Source organism: Protopterus annectens, chromosome 4.part0 (assembly GCF_019279795.1).
Source record: "Protopterus annectens isolate FY-2018-M chromosome 4.part0, PAN1.0, whole genome shotgun sequence".
Lineage (NCBI taxonomy): Eukaryota > Metazoa > Chordata > Ceratodontiformes > Protopteridae > Protopterus > Protopterus annectens.
The window spans coordinates 1,755,863,002-1,755,889,234 of NC_056733.1; the positions used below are offsets into that span (position 1 = coordinate 1,755,863,002).

At 40.4% G+C, this 26,233-nt stretch overlaps 1 protein-coding gene across 1 annotated transcript in view; it reads right to left on the reverse strand.

Annotated features, from left to right (window-relative positions):
• The window catches only part of PSD2 (pleckstrin and Sec7 domain containing 2), a 2,726,943-nt gene that overhangs the window by 944,997 nt on the left and 1,755,713 nt on the right, over window positions 1-26,233 (reverse strand). Inside the window, exon 11 of the mRNA XM_044069466.1 lies at window positions 13,515-13,585. Coding sequence (XP_043925401.1) covers window positions 13,515-13,585 — 71 coding nt within the window. The remainder of the gene's footprint in view (window positions 1-13,514; window positions 13,586-26,233) is intronic.

Below are 26,233 nucleotides of genomic sequence, written 5' to 3' on the forward strand. Positions count from 1 at the left end.
CACACTAAGCTATGAAAACTAAATTATCTAAATTAACTAGAGAATTATTGACCAAAAAAAATAATCAAAAAGTTGTACTTTGCCAGAGCTAGCAGACGAATGCTTGATCTGTTTACCAGCAAACAAGATCTGGGGATAGTTCCAGTGCATGGTAGGACAGGGAATTAGCCACGAGCTGGCATTGGACCTCGAGCCTGAAAATAAAGGCCGACGGAGCCAGGGATCAGATCTGAACCCAACCTAGTAAGAATGAAGGCAAGATAGGACAACATCACATCATGTGTTTCAGGAATGTGGTAGGAGTGGAAGAATGAACTATCTTTGGATCCAACAAGGACAGTGTCGAATACCTCAGATCTGAGGGCTCCGAAAACACAGGTTGAATCAGAGAAGGAGATATCACTTTAGGCTGGGTGGAGGACAGACTCATGGGTCTGATGGGAGTCAGAACCAGGATTACCCCCATCTACATCTGTGCTCTGAAGAACTTCCTCATCATTCTATCCACCTCTGCTTCAGATAGGCTTCTGGAGAACCTAAGTGAGGAGCTGGTTGAAGGTGGTCTGGAGAGTCTCCTCCGTGTTTCCTGTAGGAAACAGGAACTCAGCAGATGAGATATCGGCTCTGGAGTGAAGAGTGGAGATCCAGTCTGAAGTGACTTACCATTGGATAAGCTAGAATCTGAGGAGATCAGCTCTGACTGCTTTGATATTTTGCTGGAGGCTCGATTGTCGGAAATGATCTAGGAGGATGCCTGAGGGACCACTTCCTGGAGTCTTCCTCCTTCAGAACCAAGTTAGGATTTCCTTTATCAGACTATCAGGGGGTTGAGCCCCAGCAGACAACGAAGAAGAGGAAGAAGGTAACAGACCCCTCAAAACTAATTAATTTCCTCTATCACTCAATGCCTTAGAGTTAACCCCCACACAAATAAGGTACTGGGTGTCCAAATGGGTAGCACTCAGGCAGTAAACGAATTTCCTGTGGGCATCAGAATTGGGGATCTTATGCCCACAGGAAGTGCATTTTTTGAGCCTGTAATCTTGTTGACATCTTGCTGACAAAGAGAAAGAAAGTAATGGTTGTTTTTTTAATTAGGTTAAAAGGTTAAGATACCAACAATGGTGCTGACAAAATACCCTATATGGGGTAGGAAAAGGAACCAGGGGAAGAAGAATGGGTACCAAAATGGTACTTAAAGAATTACCCATTAATGGATAAGAAGGTCTAAAAGAAAATGGTCAGGCTAATGGAGAGAAAATCAAAAACTATAAGAAGGTTATGAGAGGAAGGGTGATAAAGATCAGAAAAAAAATTGAGAAAAAACATGATACGTGATGACAAAAAAGAAGTTATGTACTCACCATAACGTTCCATGTTTGTTGTCCATCTCGCCGTTCATTCTTACAATGATGGGTGTGGAGACGATTCTCGTCTCCGACTTGGCCGAATACATTGCTGAAAGTCTCAAACCTGGCTCCTGGCAAGCAGGTATCCCACAATGCAGTGGTGCAATTATCTTGATCTTGTTTGCTGCTAATAAATATGTGCACTATATACATATATACAATATATATATATATATATATATATATATATATATATATATATATATATGGGTCTACTGCTTTTAATCGAATTTCATTTGGTCGAAAATGATTTCAGGCAGCCCACTTCACTGAAACCTCATTTGGCTGAAAGCACATTTGGTTGAATTACATTTGATCGAAAATGGTATAAAGCCCCTGCCCTACTGCAGTGCGACCCTGGAGTGAGAATATAAAGTTCGGGGGGTGTGGGGGGCACAGCCCCCCACATCGGGCAGTGTGGGGGGGCATAGCCCCCCACATTTTGCAACACATTTTTACTTATGTTATATGTTTTAATGTATTTTTAATGGATACACATGTATATAATAGTGCATAAACTGCAATTATGTGGGGGGCTGTGCCCCTCACACCGCCCCTAACTTTATATTCTCACTCCAGGGCCGCACTTCAGTGGGGCAGGGGCTTTATACCATTTTCGACCAAATGTTGTCTATGCACATCTAGTTGATGTAATTTGTATTCTACCTTGTTGCTATGATTAGGAAAGAACACTGGAAGTTCTATAGATTAATTTATGTTGTTTGGAGAAGAGACTTTGGATAGGAAAGAAGGATTAGTTCGCAAAGATACCCTAGCCTTATGAAAAATCAAATATGGCGGTTTAATAGAAAGAGCTTGCAACTCTGATACTCTTCTAGCAGAAGTTATAGCCACTAGAAACAAGGTCTTCCAGGAAAGAAACTTGAGGTCTGAAGATGATGAAGGCTCAAAAGGTAGTAATGTGAGATGAGACAAAACAAAATTTAAATCCCAAGGAGTAAGGGAAGTCTTAAGGAGGCACCTTTAAGAAGGCTCCACACAGCCTGTGTGACATTAAGTTGGAAATAGAATCACCAATGTGAAAATATGATATTGCAGCAAGTTGAACCTTGATGATTGCTGCAGCTTGCTGGAAGAGTTCCGCCAAAAATTCCAAAATAGAATGAATAGGTGCAGAAAAAGGATCAATGTTCCCCTTTTGAGCCCAAAAGGAAAACCTTTTCCATTTGCTAGAGTATAGTTTTCTGGTGGAAGCTTTATGAGAGGACATTAAGATATGTTTGACTGCAGGAGTGAAATTGCGAAGCCTGACTAAATTGTGAAGTGGAGCATGCCAAGCTGTCAATTTTAGGGTGTGGAGAGAAGGATGAAGCTCCCCTGACATATCAGTCAACAGATCTGGCAATGTGTCCAGAATCCAAGGCTTCTCCTGAAGATGAGGCCAAAGGAAGGGGAACCAAACTTGGCGAGGTCAGTAAGGAGCAATGAGAATTATCCTGCTTCCCGAGTACTGTGCTTTCTGAATGACTCTGGGTATGAGAGGAAACGGAGGAAAAGCATACAGAAGTCCTGAGGGCCAATCGTGAACAAGTGCATCTCTAGGTGTCTCCCCCGGAGAAGGGATTAGGGTAAAGTAGTTGCTGCAGTTGGCATTGATGGGGGTGGCAAAGAGATTGCAGCAAGGCTGACCCCATGTTCGAAAAATAATTTCTGCAACATCATGATTGAGAGACCACTCGTGAAGTATTAAGATTGCTCTGCTCAGCTTGCCCACTATCATGTTGGACTTCCCCGGAATGTGCATTGCTATTAGAAAGCGCTGGGAAGAAACTGCCCATTGCCAAACTCTTAGGGCCTCTCGACAAAGGGGGTAAGATCTGGTTCCCCCTTGCTTGTTTATGTACCAAACCACAGACATGTTGTCTGACTGTTAAACAAAAAAGGCCACCAATTCATGAAACTGGAAACTAAATAAAGGAAAAAAAACATGAAAATAGGACCAACAGAAGACCACTGACACTGCTGTTTGTAGTTTAGCGCTTTCTTTCATGATGATGTCATGGTTCAGTCCATCTGTTTGTTACTAGATTTAGTTCTAAGAAATTATTTACTTTTGTTTAACAATAAGATTTATCGTCAAACATGTGGGGTGGCCATGGGGGCGAAGGTTGCACCATCTTTTGCCAACCTAGTATTACGTTGGTGGGAGTTGTCATTTCTGACCAAGTTAGAAAGATTCAAGTTTGTTTCTCTATATAGGAGATTTATTGATGACTTGGTTTTTATATGGAATGATCTGACTGATGAGTTAAACTTGTTTTTGGAGGAAATGAATAAACATGAAATGGGACTTAAGTTTGTGATGAGTGAAGTAGGCACGAATGTGCGCTTCCTGGATTTAGACATCATTATGGATGTCAGTGAGAAGTTTAGCAGTACGGTTTATAGAAAGCAGACGTACACAAACAATTTCCTCCATTTTGATAGTGGACATCCTGACTTTATGAAGTTAAATCTAGTCAGGGGGCAAGTTATACGTCTCAGTCGGATCGATTCTGAAGATGAGAATTTTATTAGAGAAATCAACAAATTAACTCTCATGTTTGTTCAGAGAGGGTATCCTCATGATAAGTTAAAGAGCACTGTTGAAGAGATTCTGCTGGTCAGGAAGGACAAATTTCCACCCATTTTTACTAGCGGATTTTCTCCTAAAAAGAATGATTACAGTAATAAAAAAATGGACTGTGCCTTTCCTGTTCCCATTAGTGTAGATTCTCGCAGAATCAAACAAGCTATTTCGAACAATTGGAAAGTGATTTTGGGTAACACTGATTTGGTCAGGGTTATTGGTGACCATCCCAACTTTATTTATAAAAAGATAGTCAGTGTGAAGTCCATTTTACAGATTAGTGACAAAGAATGACAAAAGGGCCAGTGGGGACTTATCCTTGTTATAACTGCAAGCAATCTAGATTCATAGATTCTTCAAAGAATATATTTTTCCTTCATAATCAAAAAATGGTCACTAGTAAATCTAGGTTTAATTGTAAAAGTTGTGGAATAGTCTACTTAGCTACATGTTCCACCTGCTTTAATTTTTATGTTGGGAAAACGATTACAGCATTATATAAAAGAATTTATGAACATAGTTTAGCTATTAAAAACAAGGATGTTAACGCTTTAGCGAAGCATGCTATGGAATGTGTAGATTTTTAAAAAATTTCATTTTTTGTCTTGGATTTCATTGATGCAGTTCCCTATGTTAGTAATTTCAACAATGCTCTCGAAATTAAAGAATTAAAGTGGCAAGTCTTTTTAGGGGCTGATAAATTTCCATGACTAAATGGTACGTTAAACGTGAAATGTCTTAAATGACAAACTATATTATTAATTTTGTATATATAAACAATATTGGATTTTTATATTTATTATATTCATGTAAAAATCACATTTTAAATGTGTATAAAAATGTATAGAAACAGATACACATATATTGTTTTAAGATTTGTCTGTTTGAGTTTTTTATTGATGACTTAATATGACCGGACTACCAATTAACTAATTTATGTTTAAGAAGTGGATTGAGCAGTGTTTGTTTGTTCTGAAGAAGTTCGTTGGTATTAAACAAAAGAAAGCGCTAAACTATAAACAGCAGTGTCAGTGGTCTTCTGTTGGTCCTATTTTCACGTTTTTTTCCTTTATATTGTCTGACTGTATCGCAATTGCCCCTAGAGGGAGAGAGGGAGAGAGTCGTGAAGTGCTTGCAATGCAAGAAGCACTGCCCTCATTTCTAGGACATTTAAATGCAAGTGAGCCTCGTGTTCTTGCCATGCACTTTGGACTGTTCTTCCCAGATAATGCCCCCCCCCCCCAATCTGGGATGCGTCTGTGGTGACTGTAGCTATGGGTTGATGTGGAACAAATGGTCTCCCTATGGTCACATAAGTGGAGTGTATCCACCATCTTAAGTCTTTCTTGCATGATTCCGTTAATCTGATCAGGTGAGACATCGGAAGCTCTTGAAGTGACCATTGGGAGAACAATAGCCATTGAAGGATCCTCATGTGCATTCTGGCAAGAGGGACCAGTGTAATCGTGGAAGCCATTGTTCCTAGTAATCTTAGAATTATCTTTGTTTTCACTTTTGTCTTGGGAAGGAGGTGAAGTATTTGTTGCCTGAGTGCTACAACTCTTTCTGTTGGAAGACATGCTACCATAGAGGAGGTGTCTAGATCTGCACCTATAAATGTAATATGTTGACAAGGCAACAAGGCAGATTTTTGAAAATTGGCTGTAATACCCAGCTGATTGCAAATGTCCAAAGGTAGATCCCTGGCTTGTTGGAGTAGATGCTTGGTGGTGGCAGATAGGAGCCAGTCGTCTAGATGGGGAAACACTTGGAATCCTAGATGCCTCAGGTGAACCATAACTCCTGCCATGCATTTGGCGAACACTCTGGGGGCTGTAGTGAGATCAAAGGGCAGAGCTCAGAACTGGTAATGACTGGCTCCCAGCTGGAAGCGTAAGTACCATCTTGATGCCCTGTCCATTTTATGTGGTAGTAAACATCTTGAAGGTCTATTGAACACATCCAATCGTCTTTCCCTAAAAAGGTAAGTATAGACTGCAGTGTCACCATTCGGAACTTTGACTTCTTGACAGATTCATTTAATTTGCTTAGGTCTAATTTGAGCCTCCAGTCCCCTGTTCTTTTTGGCACTAAAAAGAATCTTGAGTAGGTTCCGAATCCTATCTGGTCTGCAGGGACTTCTTGGATGACTCTTTTGTGCAGCAACTTTTGAATCTCTATGGTTGCTTGCTCCCTTAGATTGGGTGGGACATCTGGTATTGCTCTGGTCTGTGGAACAGGATTGTAAAATGGGATGGAGTATCCTCTGGATATTATTTTTAGTACTCATTTGTCTCTTGTGATATTTTGCCAGGCTTCTGGGTACATGGATAAATGTCCCCCGACTACCTCCAGAGTAGAGCAGTCAGACCTCCTTTCAGGAGCGCTGATAAGGGTGTCTGCGAAAGGAATCATGGTCATCCTGATTTTGTGGGCCCCCTCTGCCTCCGGGGCGGTGTCTACTGTTATTGCCTCCTCCTCTGTCCCTGGGAAAGGAGTCACCCCGTGCGTCCTGGAAAACTCTCTGGGATCTTTTGAACCACATTTTTCCGCTCTTCTGGCCTTTAGGATAAGGTCTTGAAGATACAGAAAAATATACTCCAATGGCAGAGAGAGTTTTCCCTTCCTGCTCGCACCGGGTTAGAGTGTTTTTTACTTTGGGTCCAAAGAGTGAGGAACCATCAAAAGGGGCGTTAATAAAAGTAGACTTAAAGGGCTCCTCAAAATTGCACAAGCGCATCTCCTAAGGGAAACTCCAGAACCCGCTGCTCTGCTCGCTCCATCTGCTGCACTGATTATGAGCCTCATGCAGGAGTTGACAATGGAATTTAAGGTAGACAGCTGGGAGGAGACCTTCTCATTCACCCCCGCAGCTAATGAACCTTGTAGAGTATCTCCTAGCTCTTTAAGGATATCTCGTTGTAGCCTTGTAAAGTGGGATAAGTAGTTCAGCAATCGCAGTGAGAATGTCGCTGACGAAAAGACATGCTTCCCATATCTGTCCATCATTCGAGAGTCTTTATTCGGAGGATGAACAGATGAGGAAGTCTCTGCAAGTTCCTTTTTGGTGGCTGCTGCCACCACCATAGCATCTACGGGTACCCCTTGGTTAGAAATTCCTTTCCCGAAGGAGATGACAAGAATTTATTTGGCCTCCGAGGAACTGGCTCTACAGTGTCAGGTGACTCCCATGCCTTTCAACTAACCAGATCCATTAGCTCATTGAAAGGAGGAGACACCCAGGAGGCTGAAGGTTGAGATCCAAAAGCCTTCAGGTACACTGACTCCTCATCAAAAGGGGTGGTGGTCTGCCAGCCGCCTCGCTGCTTCAGGATCTCTAGAATATCTGCAAATGAGATATCATCAGATGACGGCCATGGGGACCCTTCCTGACTCATCGAGGTCAGTGTCTGAAGTGACGGACTCATCTGGGGAGTCTACATGCTTCCTCTTGCAAGTTCTCTTCCAAGGTGGCTCTTCAGAAGGATATTCTGGGGAGGCCTCAGAGGAGAGGGGTTTGCCCATTGGGGGATCCTGAGGCTCTAGATCTCTGCTGTCCTGTAGAATGGGTGGTGCCGAGACAGTAGCTGGTGCCTTAGGGGGACGAGTACTAGTATCCTTCTGTGGTGCTGAATGGGAAGACAACACACTCCTCATCAGCGCAAAGGCAGATCCCACTGGCTCTGAAGAACCCCTCGCCTCCGAGGAGACAGAGGAAGGCACCGGAACCAACGAGATCGGGCCCGGGCCGATGCTCCAAGAGGTAGACTCTGCACTGAAGAAGATCGGGGCAGAGACCCCCCCCCCCCGGCCGACTGGGGAACCCCAGCTCCCAGACTACCCGGACGGCACTGAGAGAGTCGAAGAAGATGTCAGCTCCGTGAACACCAACATGGGTTCCGGAACCGATGGATCCACAATAAACGGTACTAAGCACTCTGGCTCCGAAGGACCAGCTTGGCTCAGAGGAGGAACAACAGTGGATATAACTGGTACAGTCGGCTCCGAGACCAAATGGGTGGGAGCTGAGAATAATTTAGTCAGAGCCAGCGACTTCAGGAGTCTGCGCACCACCTGTTCCATGTCATCATCCGATAAGCTCCCGGTGGACCTGGAAGACAGGGATGGAGAGCGAGACCTGTGCAGAACTGGAGATGGCAACGTTGGAGAAACCGGCGAAATATCCATGGACCAGCTCTGAGTAGAGGTATCTTGCGGCTCCGAGGACTATGAAGCCAAAGTACCAGGCTTGTCAACTAATATGACCTCTGATGACTTCGAGGACTGTGGAGCCAAGGAGGTAGTGGTCTTGGAATTTTTGGTAGTTTGACTGGAGGCTCCGACTAAGCCGATGTTGCAGGTGTATGTCTTTTTTGAGACTTTCCCTTTTTAGAGGAAGAACTGTGGCTAGCTTCCTCAAAAGCTGGCTTTAAGAGCTCTTTCAAAATCAATTTGTTTCTCCTTTCGTGGAGTACTCTTGCACTGAAAGAGTGACAAAAAGTAGTCTTCTTGTAGGTGAATAGCACCAAGGCAATAAACGCATATAACATGTCCATCACTGATGGACATTTTTTGTGGCCACTTCTGGCATTTTTTAAAGCCAGAAGGCTTATGTTCTCTCTCTTTTGGGTCTTTAGACATAGTTAAGGTAAAACTGCAAAAGCAACAACAAGAAGAAAATATATCGCTATTGAACAGCTAAAGCTACACTAAACAGTAACTACAGGAAATACAAGGAAAAAGACAACCAGGGAGAAAAAGAAAATAGGGCCTCTAACTTAAACGGTCCTATTTTCTAGACAAGACAACAATTAACTACAAGCCCTCTAACTTAAATGGACAAATAGCTCTCTAACTTAAATGAGCTACTGAAAACTTAACAGACAGAAACAACCACTACAAGAGATACCAGGCCTACAAGGCGACGGCAAAAGCAGTGCCAAAAGGGATAAACTATCACTATCTAACAGTAATGCACTAAAAAAGCACAACAAATTAAATATCATTAGAAGACAAGTTATCTATTAGCAAATATAACAATTTAGAGGAAAAATAAGAGAAAAATTTGTCACAACTTAGCCACGGCCAAGATGAGCAAATCCAACCTCTTAAAGCGGCAAACGAGATCTGGGGGATTGCACCACTGCATTGTGGGATACCTTCTTACCACGAGCCAGGGTTGAGACTTTCAGCTATGTATTCAGCCGAGCCAGCTCTGAACCCATCATTGTAAGAATGAAGGCAAGATAGGACAACATAACAAACTATTTTGAACCCTGAAGGTCAAGAGCAGAAGATCTGTGTCTGAACGATATGGCAGCAAATGAGATCTGAGGTATGCTAGGTTGATATATAATTATGAATAAAAGGAAGAGCTTGAGAGTTGGATCCGTGAATCTGGTAAAAGTGGCCGAACCGGATTGCAGACTCACCTGTTGAATGAATGAAAATGACAACATCAGATCAGATATTTCTTCTATGGTGACATTTTACATGACATTAAGTTACAAGTATAAAACATTTAGTATGCAAACAGTTCATATGCAATGTATATGAGAAGCAGACATTAGATATATAGATGTTAGGAATAGATAAAATTAAGGTAAAGAGTGTGAAACATTAGTCAGTAGGTAGACAACAGCTGCAGATAGAAAAAGGAGAGAGGCAGTGTATAGCACACGAGTCAAGGATAGTGGAGTAAGAAAACTAGGGTAGTTACTGACATAGAACTTGGTTAAAAGACAGTGACAGAGAGTATTTGAATGAGCTAGATAAAGTGGGAAGGACAGAAAGAAACTGAAATGTACAGACAGGATCAAGGTAGGAAGGAAATTTGAAGAGAAGTGTTAGAAAGATTTGTTCTGTAAAAGGGGATACAGGTTATATAGGGGTACAGAGTATGAGCTGACAAAGGAAAATGGAGTTATCCAGGTGAGGAACATGTTTACAACCATGTGGAGTTTAGATGTTGCTTTAGTAAGGGCTTGAAATTTGAAAGTTTTGAAGTCTGTTTTAAGTATGTTGGGATGTTATTCTAGAGTTTAGATAAGTAGTGGGAATAATAACGGCCACAGTAATGTGTTTTTGCTGTCATATGATTACAGTGCAGCTCACTGCAGCCTCCACATACCACACAGATATGCCCACCAGTTTCAACTACTCTAATGATGGTGTACACCTAAGATGTTTGACTGCAGTTGAATGAATAGCCATGGTAATACATTTCATCCTCTTGTTGTCAGATGCATACAGTGCAAACCCACACGCACACACACACACACACACACACACACGTGCATGCCACCAAATACAGTATTATGATTGACTATGCATACCTCCAATATCCGAATCTGAGAAAATAAATGAATAAATGTGTAAATGACAGTAATATATTTCAGCTTGTTATTGTCTGATGCATACAGTGCAACTCCACCCATGTGCACTCAAATACACACAGACACTTGTCACTAAATATATATAATTGACTATGTATACTTCCACTGTTCAATTCTGAGAAAATAAAAAGAATAAATACATAAATTACAGTAATATATTTCAGCTTGTTATTCTCAGATGCATACAGTGCAACTCCACATATGTAAACACTTGCACAAGAGAAAACATACACAAAGGAGTCACCAAATACACACATTTTATTGACTGCATACCTCCATAGCTCAACCGTGAGAAAATAAAAGAATAAATACATAAATGACAGTAATATATTTCAACTGGTTACTATTAGAAACATACACTACAAAGCCATTATACCATCTGCCAAACATATGTGCTCAGCAGTTACACTTTATTTACTGTGTATACCTCAGAAGTTCGATAATGGTCAAATGAATGAAAAAACAATGCCACAGTAATTTATTTCAGCTTACTGTTGTCAGATACACAGTGCAGCCCAAAGCAACCCTCGCATGTTCAAGCATACATGTGTACACACAAACAGACACACACATGCACAAAGATATGCCCAGCAAATCCAATCCAGTTGCCTTGTTGACTATGTAAACCTCAGATGACTGGGCTGTGACTGAATGAATGAAAACAAAATAACCACAGTAAGGTATTTCAACTCACTGCTTTCAGAAGCATACAGTGCACCCCATTACAATCTCCCTTACAGATGAGCCTACTAGTTATAGCCACTTTACTGATGGTTTATACTAAAGATGCCGATTAGATGAAATAAAAGAAAAAATAAGTAACTACAGTAATATATTTCTGCTCATTGTATCAGATTGTATGCACTGCAAACCACCACAGCATATAGGTGCTCACCAGTTACAACCACTTTACTGACTTTGCATCTGCTCATATGTCTAATTATAATCAATAGAATAAATAAATACATAAATAGTAGCCACAGTAACACATTTCTGCTTGTTGTGATCAGAAGCATAAAATGCAACCCTGTGCAGTATTCTGTCAGGCACACACAAACACATACACATAATACCCAGTCCACCCTACCTACCTGAACCTTGTCGAAGCTGTCTACAATACACACATGCTTGAATTATTGACAAACTCTCCTAAGCCAATATTAACCTATACTTGGTTTGTTGGATTAGTAACTGGCTATCTAACAGAACTAATATAAGTAAGGTGGGTGTTTTTTTTTTTTTTTTTTTTTTTTTTTACCAGCAGACAGAAAAGCATCAGTAGCAGTATATCAGAAAACCTCTGTCACTGATTCCCACCTCTTCGCTACATAATTCACTGCCATGAAAACAGATGATGGCTATCCAAGTTTATTCTGATACTGAAATTCTGCAGCATGGTCTAGACCAAATGCTTTGTGTGATAACTGTAGACTATGCAACGTACTTCTTGCCATGTACATAACCTTCCACTTAAATATAACACCATCATCAAGATCTTAGGCACTAATATACTGATAACAGACTTGTCTTTGATCAGCATGTCTCTATGGGGGTTAGAAGACCTTTCTACTTTGCACTACTTATCCTTCATGGTATCTTTTGTTTTGATCCATGGAAGTTATAGTTTATTTTATTCCTCCCTTTTTAGGCCAGTCATTGAATATAATGCCCTTTTTGGCAAGTACTTCACTCAACACCTAAACCAATTCAAGAGACCTTGACCTATTCTCATGAAATGATTGCAGATCTTGGTATACATAGCTACTTTGATAGGCTAAAATCCCCGGTCCTCTACTCACTGTTATACACTCTCCTGAGGGTGATATCTGCTTAGCATTCAATGCTATTAATGACGTAGCACTTTCTGAACTCTTTCACTTAAACAGAACCAGCTGTAAAACAAACACCTGCTCTAGAGACCTAAAACTATACTACCACATCAACAACGCTAAATGGAAGGATAGATAACTAACCCAATGTATTCTCCTTTCTGGAACACGCTGCTCCTTACACATCAAGCAGAGTGCTACCCTAACAACCATTAAAACCATTCTGGATGACCAGGTCTGTGATCACAAATTACAAACTGGGCAGGTAGGGAAAATCTATTTAATGGGGACAGTTATTCTCCCACAATTACTGGGTAATGTGGCTGAGCTTCTACATGGCCTCATTTGCCATATGCTTAATAAGAACTTATGAAACTATAAACCTAAATATATTAATGAAGCTATTCAATAATTCATTATGAAAATATTAACCTAAATATATTAATATAGCTACGTATTTATTCATTCATTATCAGATATCTAAGGTGTACACACAAGCAATAATTGCTGTAACTGGTGGGTACTTCTTCTGAGGATGAAAATGACTGATCCCAGCTGCATTTTCATCACAGTAAAGCAGTCATTCAGCTGCCATAATATGGTCCCATTTTATTCCAATTGTTCCAACAAATTCATTTGTTTCATGTAGCCTCCCTTGCTCTGAAGTCACCAGCCTCCACTGAGTTTTCTCAAATGTAACATCTTGGGGGGATAGTCCAATGACTGTAGTTTGACATCATTATGACAGAAATCAGCGATAACTAAGAGTGGACTTGTCTTATACAAAAAGGTTCTCCTTCTCATGAAAGAAAATTAGAGAAGGGGACAATTTTTTACAATTTTTTTTTTTTTGCTTTTCTCTTCTTTCTGTATTAACCAGTATTGATGTGAGAGAGAGAATCTGCATGCTGTGCATCAAGACCTATGGTAGATTTGCAGTTTTAATTGAGGAACCAGGCAATTAGCAATGCCTATATTTAGTAGGAGAACAGAACATCAGAGTTCTAAAAACAGATCAGCAAAAGTGACCAGACCTTTCTCAAACAAAAACAGAGATACGCACGCTTACACTCAAATAATTTTCAGAAGTGTACACATGTATATTTAAATAATGCATGCGTGTGTTATAACATCCAACAAATTTGCATCCCGTAATTGTACAAAAATCTGGAATCCAGGCAGTTCTAAGTTCCAAGTCAGAGATCTAACAAATGCTTTACCCTACCTCCACTGTAGTCCATCGCCTCTGTTTCAAAATAATCAGACACAGAATGTCATCTGAAGGGCTTACCTTTTGTAAATACAATACTGTTCCTTTTAAAACTGCATAAAATTTCTTCCAACCTCTTCTTCCTCTGGGAGCTAAAATAAAAAAAAAAAGCACTTATATTACCATCCAGCTCTTCCAAAACTACCATCGGAGAACACTAATTTTTTGCTACCTTTAATATCCTGTCATATTAGTAGACCTGTTAATGCTATCTGGCCAACTGACCAAAATCATACAAATTAGTACAAAATAAGGAACGGCTGGGATTTGTTTTTTTGTCATGTATTTCATCAATTCATCCATGTACTTATTTATTTATTTTATATTTGTTGCCTGGAAGTCCAAATGGGCAGAAAAAAACAAACACCTTTTCAATGGATGCCCAAGAAGAAAAGCTTCACTGTACATGTATTAAAGACATTTCAGCTGTTTTGTTAACAAAATATCTGACAATATACAAAAATATGACATTTTACAGTTTAAAAAATAGACTAAAATGTCATTAACTAGACACAGAGGATAACCAAGGATACATACAGAAAAAATAAGTTATATACTCACCATAACATTCCATCTGTGTTGTCCATTTTCATTTTTCCTCAACAAGTGGGGTTTGAATCTGACCCGTGGATCTGACTCTGCCGCTTTTTACAGTTCGTGGATACTGAAAACTCTCGAGCTCCTCCCTTACTCATAATGCCCTGGTCCCCTTACATAACTCAGATCTTGTTTGCTGACCTTTTTGCTAATTTAAAACTAAGGAACAACAATTATAAAAGAAACTAACATCTGGAGCTCGAAGGCAGGCACATTGGTTCCCTTAGCATCTTCTCATTCTTCCAGAAGTCACAAACAAAATGGTAGGGGGTTGGAGGGAGGGGAGTTGAGGAAGAATGAAAACAGACAACACAGATGGAACATTATGGTGAGTACATAACTTCTTTATCTGATGATGTCAATTTTCATTTGTTCCTCAACAAGTGGGACAAATTTCACAGCTACCTGAATCCCAGCTGGACCCTAAGGAAGGATATTCCTGAGCACTGTTTGAAAAATGTATTTTAATTTGTGTGCTCTGGTTCTATGCTGTGCTGGATCCAAAGTCTTCTTAAGACACACAGTCTTGCTGTGCTGTTTACTGCTGAATCAGAGACACAGAGCTTTGCATGACTCCATCTGTAGTCTGTTTAAAGCACCAAGCCTTTCAAATTGCACACTGATAAAGAAATATATCTTGCAGCTATAAGCACAGTTACAGATAACTTATTTTATAACAAATGACACATACTCTTTCTGTTAGTTTGTAGCATATATTTACAAAGTTTTCCTTCATTACAGATATGAATGATGACTTCTACAAAATACCTCTCTCTGTCCCTTTCTCACATAACTGAACTACTACAATTGTTATATAGAATGCTAGTCACGCACATAGGTTTTATTTCCTCTTGGTATCTTTTTTGGCCTTCTGTGAGAAGTCACATAATGTCTGTTTTTAGACTTTTCTATTGCCCTGTCAGCAGTTCTGCTGATGTGAAAATGCACAAATGCACGCAATCAGAATAACAGAAGAATGAAAGGAAATGTCTGTCCTGTTCCTACTGAAAAAACATCACGTATTACTGAGTTTATAAAAAAGGATGTCTGTTAATAGATATTTGTTCTGCAAACATGAGAAAATCATGTAATACTTGCTTTCCAATATTGCTTTGTTAGGTTTAGAAGTCACATAATGTTTGTTTTTAGACTTTTCTATTGTCCTGTCAGCAGTTCTGCTGATGTGAAAATGCACAAATGCACACAATCAGAATAACAGAAGAATGAAAGGAAACGTCTGTCCTGTTCCTACTGAAAAAACATCACGTATTGCTGAGTTTATAAAAAAGGATGTCTGTTAATAGATATTTGTTCTGCAAACATGAGAAAATCATGTAATACTTGCTTTCCAATATTGCTTTGTTAGGTTTTTCTGATGCTGTGAAGAGAAGCCTGTCTGTTACATATAGTATGAATGCCCATTTTACATTGCTAAATTCTATACATATATTCAAGCAAACTTTTCATTCTATGCTTTATCTTTCAGCATATTTACAATAGAATTAATTTCAACCTTATAGTCATAATCTCTAACACTGATGAGCCAAAAGTTGGTCTTCCCCTAGAGACCAGATCCAACTTGTAACGAGTATGAGGATTAGACCAAGTTGCAGCAGCACAATTATCGTCCATGGAAGATCTGGATAAAAATACTGATGAAGTCGCCATGGACCTGGTGTAATGAGTTCTCAAAGGTTTTGACAAAAATAAACCTAATTTGTTGTAGACAGAGGAAATGCAATCAGTTAGCCACTTGGCTAAAGTTACTTTGGTAACTGGCTTGCCCAATTTTGATTCTGAAAATGAAACAAATAATTGATCTGATTTTCTGAATGTTTCTGTTCTACACAAATAGAAAAGTAAGTTATGTACTCACCATAACGTTCTATCTATACTGTCAATTTTTTCATCTCTCCTTACATATGGGTCCGGATCCAATCTATCGGATCCAACTTGGCTGTTACTAAGCTCGCAGCAACCAAAAAGCTCTTGGACACCTCCCCTTACCCGTCATGCATCTCTCCTTGTTACCTCAGATCTTGTTGGCTAGAATTATTCCCATAAAAGAAAGAACTGAACTTTATTTCTGAAAAAAATTTATGGACACCACTTGTGGAGTATTAGAGATAATAAAAAATAGTTAGAATTTCGCTTCTTGTCCAACTAGAAAAAAAAACAAAGGAAGGGGGTTGGAGGGAGGGAATGTGAGGAGAAATGGAAAAAATTGAAAATACAAATGGAACATTATGGTGAGTACATAACTTCTTTATCTGATATTGTCAATTTTTCATCTCGTCCTCACATATGGGACTGAGTTCCCCAACTATCTTAATTCCAGGCGGACTCATGGGAGTATATTTATCAGAACCATCAAACCAAAGGAGGCTTTTTCCCTAGAGACCAAACCTGACTTGTAATGAATGATAAAGGTATGATGATTTTTCTATGTGACCGCTGCACAAATCTCGCCCATGGAGCATTAGTCTGAAAGACTGCGGATGTGGCCATGGCCCTGGTTGAGTGAGCTCGAATAGGTTTGGAAAGATTTATATTTTTTGTGGTATAAATAAAAGAAATGCAATAAGAGACATTTTGTTAAGGTAACTTTGGATACTAGTAGGCCTTTTCTAGTGCCTGCAAAGGCAATAAACAATTGACTTGCTTTCTGAAACTCTTTAGTCCTATGCAAATAGAAATGTAACTGTCTATGGACACCCAACAAATGTAGAACATATCTGCCTTTATTGCGGAAGCTAGGAAAGAAAAGAGGCAAATGTATGGTCTGATTAATATCTGTTTGCAAAACAACTCTGGGCAGAAAAGAGGGGTTGGTACGCAAAGAGACTCTGTCTTTATGAAAAATCAGATATGGGGACTGGGAAGATACTGGCTGAATTTATTTATCTTGCAGATGTAATAGGCACCAGAAAGATTGTTTTCCAAAAGAGAAACTAGTTGCTGCATGTTGAAATGGGGGCTGAAAAATAAGATGTGATACCAAATTAAGGTCCCATGGGGACAGGGATCCTTGTGAGGAGGCCTTAACAACAGGGTCCCTTTTAAGAAGGCTTTGCAAAGTCTGTGGAAAATGAAAGATAAGTTATCATTATCAATGTGAAAATCTGAAATGGCTATTAATTGTACTTTAACTGTAGAGGCAGCTGCTCCATTATTGAAAAGTTGGGCTAAAAATTCTAGAACAGAGTGAATAGGAGCTGTGAGAGGATCTACATTATGCTATTGAGCCCAAATTACAACCCTCTGCCATTTACTCCAATAAAGTTTTTGACTGGATGTCTTATGGGAGGACATCAAAATATGACAGACCGGTGAGGAAAGCATGAGTTGTCTGGCAATCAATGGAATTGGGGGAACCAAGCCATCGGTTTGAGGTTGTGAAGGTTGGGATGAATCAATCCTGTCGAGTGTGACAGAAGGTCTGGAATGGGTTCCAGAATCCATGGTTCCTTCTGTAAACAATGCCAGAGGAATGGAAACCAGACTTGTCAAGGCCAATGCTTTCGGGGGGGGGGGTCCTCTGCAGTCCAGAAGACAGCTCACCAGGTGTAGAAGCTGGAGTCGAGCTCACCTGAGCAGAAGCCCCAAGGCGCACTGACTGCTCTGAATACCTGGGAGTCAAGCGGACTTGTGGTTTGCAAGGTTCACTGCGGCTCTGGGAACTCTCAGACTCTGGAAAAGGCCGAAGAACTCCAAGCAAAAGTTGATCCGAGGAAAGAGACATCTACAGATCAGAGGATAAAAGGCACAGGGCGTATCAGATCCGATGACTCTGAAGCTTGCCCTGAAGTTGGAGGAGGAGGAAGAGGGGGAGTAGATGTCTTGGACAGACCTAGAACCAGATGGGTCGAGGCCAAGGTGGACCTAGTGATGCCCTGTGCCCACAATATCTTCTGTACCATCTGCTCCACATCTTCTTCAGTAAGCCTCCTGTTTGAATGGGAAGAGGACACTGATGGAGATTTTGGTCTACTTAAGAATAGAGATGGTACCCTTGAAGTAAAAGGATCGAAGGTTGGGGAGTACAGAGTCCTAGGAAGTGTCATAACTGGTTTAAATGGGCTTGTTTTCGGATCTGAATTCAACAGATCCAATCTATCCTTACTCAACAGATTCGAAGCCAAAGAAGCGGATCCAACATAGAAGTGCTTGGAGCCGCAGGTTCCGATCGAGTCACAAACTTGGGAGATTTTGAAGTCTTAGTTTTCGGCTCCGAAGGGTCTGTCAGAGCTGAGGAAGGCCTCTTCTTTCCTCTGTTATCACTTTTGGAGGAAAGGGAAGAAGCAGGGCTCGAATGAGCCAACTTAGATTTGGAAGAAGTCACAGATTTTGACTGACTGCCAGAAATAGCCACCTCAAAAGCAGATGGCAGCATGCCCCTCAAAATTCAGCTTATTTTTTCTCTCTACCAAAGCTCGGTGGTTGAAAGAGTGGCAGATCGCACAATCTTCTTGTAGATGAATGGACCCTATTATGAAACCTAATACTTCAATTTACCTTAACATACTATGCTCACTCACATTCCTAAATTTCCTTGTTATATCTTACACCCTTGCCTACTATGAAAACCTATGTCTGACAGAGTCCCTTACATTATCAAAGCAAACTAACCCTACTCTCCTCCCAACCACAATACCATATCCTACCCTGCCATCATCATCCCTATACCTTCCTCCCCAATTTCACAGAATTAACCACAACAAATATTACAAAACCAGAAAGCTCTACCGCACCTACTCAAAATACACACAAATACTTCCCTCCCCTCTCTTGCTCTTACTGGTTCATGGGGACATACATCCCAACCCTGGCCCTAACAACTCCTTTCCACTTACTCTCACTGACCAAAATATTAACTCCATGAAATCCCCCTTTTCTCCCAACTCACTTTCAGTTGCTCACCTAAATAATCGTAGTATAATTAATAAAATCACCCAGCTCCATGCCCTAATTGACCTCTACTCATTTGACATCCTCTGCCTAACTGAAACCTGGCTTAAACCAGCAATCAAAGACAATGAAATTACCCCACCTGGTTACAGTATCTTAAGACTCGATCGCCCAAACAAAAAAGGTGGGGGAGTTGCCATACTTTATAAATCCGAATTACAAATTAGCCTGATAGACTCCCAACCTCTCTCCCCTACAAATGCTGAACTCCTTTGCTCCAAACTTCAAATTAATAAGAACAAAGCAATGTACATTATGTGTTGCTACATCCCTCCCGGAAGAAATATAAATACACTTGAAAATATCCTTAGCTGGCTCTCTTCTACCATCCCACAGGAAACTGTCCTTTTAGGTGATCTCAATATTGATTGGAACTCCTGCTGTTCCACTAAACCCACCTCTCTTATAAACCTCTACACATTCCAACAAATCATAAACTCCCCTACAAGAATACATAAACCTACCAAGAAGCAGAGTATTCTTGATTGGATACTTGTAAATAGCAATCCCCTTGCATATAAAACAGGTGTACTCCCTGACAATGTTAGCGACCACCTCCTTACATACATTTCCAAACAAAAACACAGTAGTCCTACGCAGACATTATATCAAACTATACGCAGTAAGAAAAATTTCAGCCTTCCCAACTTCCTCTTAGAACTTAAAGCTTGCAGCTGGGCACCTCTCAAAGACCTTCCTCTCGATGAAGCAGTCACTTATTTCAATAATAAATTCCTCCAAATTCTGGACCACCATGCCCCCTCTCGACAAATTAAAATAAGGTCCAAAGCAGCTCCATGGCTTTCCAAAGAAACCAAGCAAAAAATGATACTAAGAAACAAACTTTGGGCAAAATGGAGAATCACAAAAAACCCCACCGACCACCAAAATTTCAAACACCTTAGAAATACCACAAAGAAACTTATACTCCTTGACAAAAAAAACTTCTACTTTACATTTCAACAAAACCCCCAACAGAACCCTCAAAGATTTTGGTCTGGAATCAAAAAACTCCTATACCCTGGAAACTCAAAAACACCCACCCCTGCCAACCTATCTCAGACCCCTCCTAATAAAATTGCTGACACCTTCAATAACTTCTTCTCAGAAACAGTCACCTCTCTTACCAACACCTTAACTCCACCCACAACCCTTGGACTTAACCCTCCTAATAGTAAAACACTCTCTTTAAAGTTGAACATGGTATTCACAGCCTTCATTTACAACCAACTCTGAAAACTTAAACCTTGCACCCCCTCAGCAGACAAACTGCCAGCGGAGTATCTGCAGCTAGCTGCAGAGGTACTAGCATTCCCAGTGTCCATCTTAATAAACAGAACCATAACCGAATCCACTATTCCGTCTCTCTGGAAAATCTCCCATATCATCCCTCTACATAAAGGGGGAAATACAACTGAACTTTCAAACTACCGTCCGATAGCCCTACTCTCTCCTCTAGCTAAAATCATGGAACGATGTGTCCACCAACAATTTCTAGAGCACCTTCTCCATAATAACCTACTTGCTGACTCACAGCACGGTTTTAGATCATTCCATAGTACCACCACTGCCTTCTCTCCTTTACAGACTCCATCAACAAAAATCGCAACAATAATCTATTCTCATCTGCATTATTTCTTGACCTCTCAAAAGCACTCGATATGGTAAATCACCATCTTCTGATTGACATGCTTAAATCCCTTTCTCTTGACACAATGGCTATTCAGTGGTTCAACTCCTACCTGTCAAATAGACAACAAGCAGTTCTCTGGGACAGCCATTTATCCTCCCAGCTCCCAATCTCCATTGGAGTCCCACAAGGCTCTATTCTAGGTCCCCTCCTCTTCTCCATCTTTATTAATAACCTGAATACCTCCCTCCCATCCTCCACTTGCATTCAGTATGCAGATGACGCTACACTCATCTGCACTGCAATGTCTCCTGCTGAACTACATTCATGTACCCAAAATGTTTTTAGTGCAGCAGAAAATTGGTTCAAACACATCTGTCTCCTCCTTAATCCTAAAAAGACTAAGTTACTATTGTTTACTCCAACTTATAAGTCCATCCCAATTTCCTTTACTATTGTCTCTAACAATGGCATGCTTATATCACCCGATAGCACCACAAAACTGCTTGGTGTCACAATAGATAATCAACTAAACTTTGATGCTCACATCAATCTAACTATTAAAACAGTTGACAAAAAAATAGGTGCTCTCTATAGACTTAAACACTTTCTCACACCAGGGACTAGGATATCTTTAGCTCAAACACATCTCATCTCTACACTACTGTATGCCTCTCCAACCTTTATTAACCTATCAAAAACAAACCTGTCAAAACTAGTCTCATCCTACCACAACATTATCAGGTTTGCTACAGGTGCCCCATATCGGACTCATCATTGCTTAAATCTCAGACAGCTAGGTTGGCTTGAACTGCAAAATCTCATTCTACTTCAACAACTGACTATTACCCACAGGATACTCCACTTCCCTTCTAATGCACCTATTCTTAATACTCTTATTTCCCCCTATAAGAATCTCACTACCCTACGATCAGTTAATAAACTTCTAGTAGCCACATGTAAATCTCAGAATAAAGCAGGTGACTCCCTTTTCTCAAATGCTGTGGGTTCACACTGGAACAAGCTCCCTAGTGAACTTACTACCTTGACCTCAACACCCCTTTTCAAGAAACATTTAAAGACCCACCTCAAATCACACTGGCTCTGCCCTTGCTCTACTCCTGACTGACTCTTGTTTCCTACTTCCACATCTTTTTCACCTCTTTTCCCATTACCTCTATTTGCACTGTACACACCCATCATCTTGGACAGGTATTACTTCTTCTCACACTGCCTTGTCTCCATCTAGCTTGTATCACTGCTCCCATCACTACAATTTTTCCCCTAGACTCTCTTCAGCTTGTGACTTTGTCTTTCTTATGTTTTACCTCCTATTACCTCTACTTACTTTGCTTATGTTTTACCTCCTATTACCTCTACTTACTTTGCACTACCTAATGCCTTGCACAAGTATTATTTAGTTTTTTTTTCATGATAGGTCAAGTCCAAGTCCAGATGCTATAAAAATGTAATTCTGTATTTAAATATTGCTGTTGTTGCTGTATTTTTTTGATTTGCTAATTGCTGCTCTGTTTTGTTTATGCTAATTAGTTGATAACCCCTGCTTAGTAGTTTAGTTATCCTTTTGTATATTTTTTTCTTAGTGTGTTACCTTAGACTGTTACAGTGGAGCTTTTCTCCTCGGGCCTCTACTGAAAATGGACATGTATCCAGTTAGACTAGCCCGGTCAACAAATGTAAAATAAAATAAAAAATAAAATAGAGTGTGTGAGCCACTGAAAGGAATCATATGACTGCACTTTGTGTATTTCTTAAATCCCGCTGGTTTATCTTGCATCTCTGCCATGTGGAAAAAAGATATGGAAGGAGAAAAGCACAGAGACACACACAGACACACACACACACACACACACACACACACACACACACACACACACACACACACACACACACACACACACAAAGCCAAAAGACATAGAAAAAGAAAGGTTATATACATATACACACATACACACACGTGTGTATATATATATATATATATATATATATATATATATATATATATATATATATATATATATAGAGAGAGAGACTATTAACAATAGTAGTTAGGAATACCTTAAAAGGTAAAGTAAGGGGGAGTAATCTATAAAAAATGGTTACTAGCAGGAAAAGGGGAGAGAGAGAGAAAGGGAAAGTAACTTAATAAAAAATCGGTTACTATCAAAAAAGGTTTTTAGAAACAAGGGGAAGATACAAAAAGGCTAGATATGCTAAACAGTAAAGAAATAAGAATATAAAAAGATATAATACTATAACCTGAAAATCCAAGCACTAGCTGATCGCACCATGTCTTCGTGAAGTGGCAAACGAGATCTGAGGTAACAGGGAGAGAGGCATGGTGGGTAAGTGGAGGTATCCAAGAGCTTTTTGGTTGCCACAAACTTAGTAACGGCTGAGTTGGATCCAATGGATCGGATCCGGACCCATATGTGAGGACAAGATGAAAAATTGACAATATCAGATTATGTATTTTGCTTTGTTTGAGAAATTTGGAAAGAAAACTGGAAGACTGATTGATTGATTGATTGATGTTGGACTCTGACACCACCTTAGGAAGGAAGGATGGGTTGGTTTGTAATGATAACCTATCTTTATGAAAAATCAAATAAGGGGGCTTAGAAGATAAAGCTTGAAATTTTGAGACTCTTCTAGGAGAGGTTATGAATATTAAAAAAGATAGTTTTCCAGGTCAAAAATTTTAGTTCACACTTTGCTAATACTTCAAATGGAGATAGAGTCAAAGCTTGTAAAACTAAATTTAAATCCTATGGTGGACTTGGATCTTTAAAAGGGGGTCTCAGAAGAAAAGTTTCTCTTATAAAGGCCTTATGACGTTTTGAAGAAGCTAAAAAGGAAAGATTTACTCCTATATGAAAATTAGGAATGGCAGCTAGTTTTACTTTAGTAGTAAAGGAAATAGCCTCTTCATTAAAAATTACAGCCAAAAACCCAGGAACTTTAGGTACTAGTGCTGAAAAAGGGTCAATAATTTTCTGTTATGCCCAAAAAACAAATCTTTTCCATTTACTTTTGTAAATCTTCCTAGTGGAAGCTTTATGAGAAGACAAAAGAAAGTGCATGACAGGGGAGTAGAGCTTGGGTTGTCTAGCTATCAATGGAAGTGGAAAAATCATGTGGTCAGCTTAAGACCTTAAATGTCCAGGTAATTCATGTCTGCTGGGTGAGACAGGAGGTCTGGAAATGGATCCAGAATCCATGCAGGGTGAACCAGATGAGGCCAAAGGCAATGAGGATGACTGTGCTCATCAATCGAGATGCTTTCTGAAGAAACTTGGGAATTGGAGGGGTTGGGGGATAAGCACAGAGGACACCGGGTGGCCAATCGTGGAGAACAGCATCTCTTGGTGATTCCCCCTGATGGGGGGATCACGGCAAAGAACCTATTGCACTTGTTGTGGGGAGATGCAAAGAGGTTGCAGCAAGGTTGGCCCTACTGGTGGAATATCTTTTCTGCAACTATCATGTTGAAAAATCACTCGTGAGGTAATAAAATTGACCTGCTCAATCTATCTGCTATAACACTGGAGTTCCCTGGAATGTGCATTACTATCAGAAACTGACTGGTTAAGATCACCCAATGCCACAGTCTCAGAGCTTCTCAACATAAGATCCGGTTCCTCCATGTCTGCTGATGTACCAGACCACTGACATATTTTCTGTCTGAATCGTAATAGTCCCAAAAGGGAGGGAGTCTTGGGAGGCCTGTAAAACTAGGAGAACTGCTTTCATTTTAGGATACTGATATGCATATGTTGCCCTCTCTGGGGGGACCATGTGCCTTGGACTGTCTTTCTCAAGAAGTGCCCCCCCCCCCCCGATTTGCGAAGTGCCTGTAGTCACTATGGCCTTTGGCTGAGGAAAGCTGAAGAGGCAGTCTTGTAAAATCTGATCTGAGTGAATCCACCACAAGAGATAATTTTTTGCATGCTTAAGTTATTCTGATCTGGGTGAACATAGGTTGGTGTAGAATAGACCACTGAGTCACTAGGTTCCACCGAAGAATTCTCATATAATATCTTGCTACCGGTACCAGAACTATCACAGCAAACACTGACCCTAAAGCTTGGAGAATCATTCATGCTGATAGTGAAGAATTATGAATTATCTTTTTGACTTGAAATCAAATAGTTAATACTCTTGACAAGGGAAGGGTGTCTATTACTGATACTGTATTGAACACAGCTTCTATGAACTCTAGTACTTGAGATGGCTCTAGTTGGGATTTCTTGTGCTTGATGGTCATTCCCAGGAGGGAGCACAGCTGGAGTACATAATCTTGTGCTTTTATCAGTAGATGCCTGGTCGGAGCAGTTATGGTCATCTAAGTAAGGAAAAACCCAGAATTCCTGCAGTCTCAAGTGGGCTGACACTACTTCTATGTATCTGGTGAACAACCTGGGGGCTGTGATGAGGCCAGAGGGCAGAGCTCTGAATTGGTAATGACTGGCTCCCAGCCAGAAGCGTCAGTATCTCCTGGATTGTCTGTTCATTTTTATGTGAGAGTATGCATCCTGAAGATCTACTGAGCACATCCAGTCATCCTGGTGCAAGAAAGGCAAAATGGACTGAACCGTGACCATCCGGAACTTCACATAATGAACTGATTTTGTTCAGAATGCTGAGATCTAAAATTGGTCTCCATTCCCCTATTTTCTTTGGCACTAAAAAGAATCTTGAGTAGGTTCCACATTCTTTCTGGTCTGGAGGACCTCCTGGATGACTCTTTTTCCTAGCAGCTTTTTTGTTTATATAGCCTCTGAAAATAATCCTCTGCACTCATGTATCTTCTGTAATCTCTATCCAGGCTCTCTGTTGCAGGTACAGTTGACCCCAGACTGCCACCAGAGGTGGACAGTTGGGCTTACTTTCAGGAATGCTGGTAGGATCTGTCAAAGAAAGTGTCCCTAGATCCTTTATTCTGTGTGCCTGCTCTGCCGCATGGGCAGCATCTTTCATTAGAGTCCCCCCTTCTGCCCCTAAGGGAACTACCTCCACATGGATCATGGAAAGGACCCTGGGACTTTATGAAACACATTTTTTGACCACCTCACTGATTCCTAGAGAAGGTTCTTTGAGGAGTCAAAAATGTATGCCCACTGCAGACAGGGTCTTACCATCCTGCTCACACCTGGATAACATCTCTTTAACTTTAGGGCCAAGCAAAGAAGTTCCATCAAAGGAAGCACTGACGAAGGAGAACTTGAAGGTCTTTGCGAAATTACACAAGTGCATCCAAGCATGTCTCCTAATGGAAATGCCTGAACCCACCGCCCTTCAGGTACCTTCAGCTGCATGTGAAATGGGTCTCATCGACAAATTTGAAATAGACTGTAGGGTAATCAACTGTGTGGCAATAGAGGTCTCTGCCTCGGGAGTAATGGTCCTGGAGAGGGATTTAGAGAGCTCTTTAATCAAATCCCTCTGAAGTTTAGTGAAATGTGCCATATAATTCAGCAATCTAAGTGCAAAAGTCATTGAAGCATACAAATGCTTCGCAAAT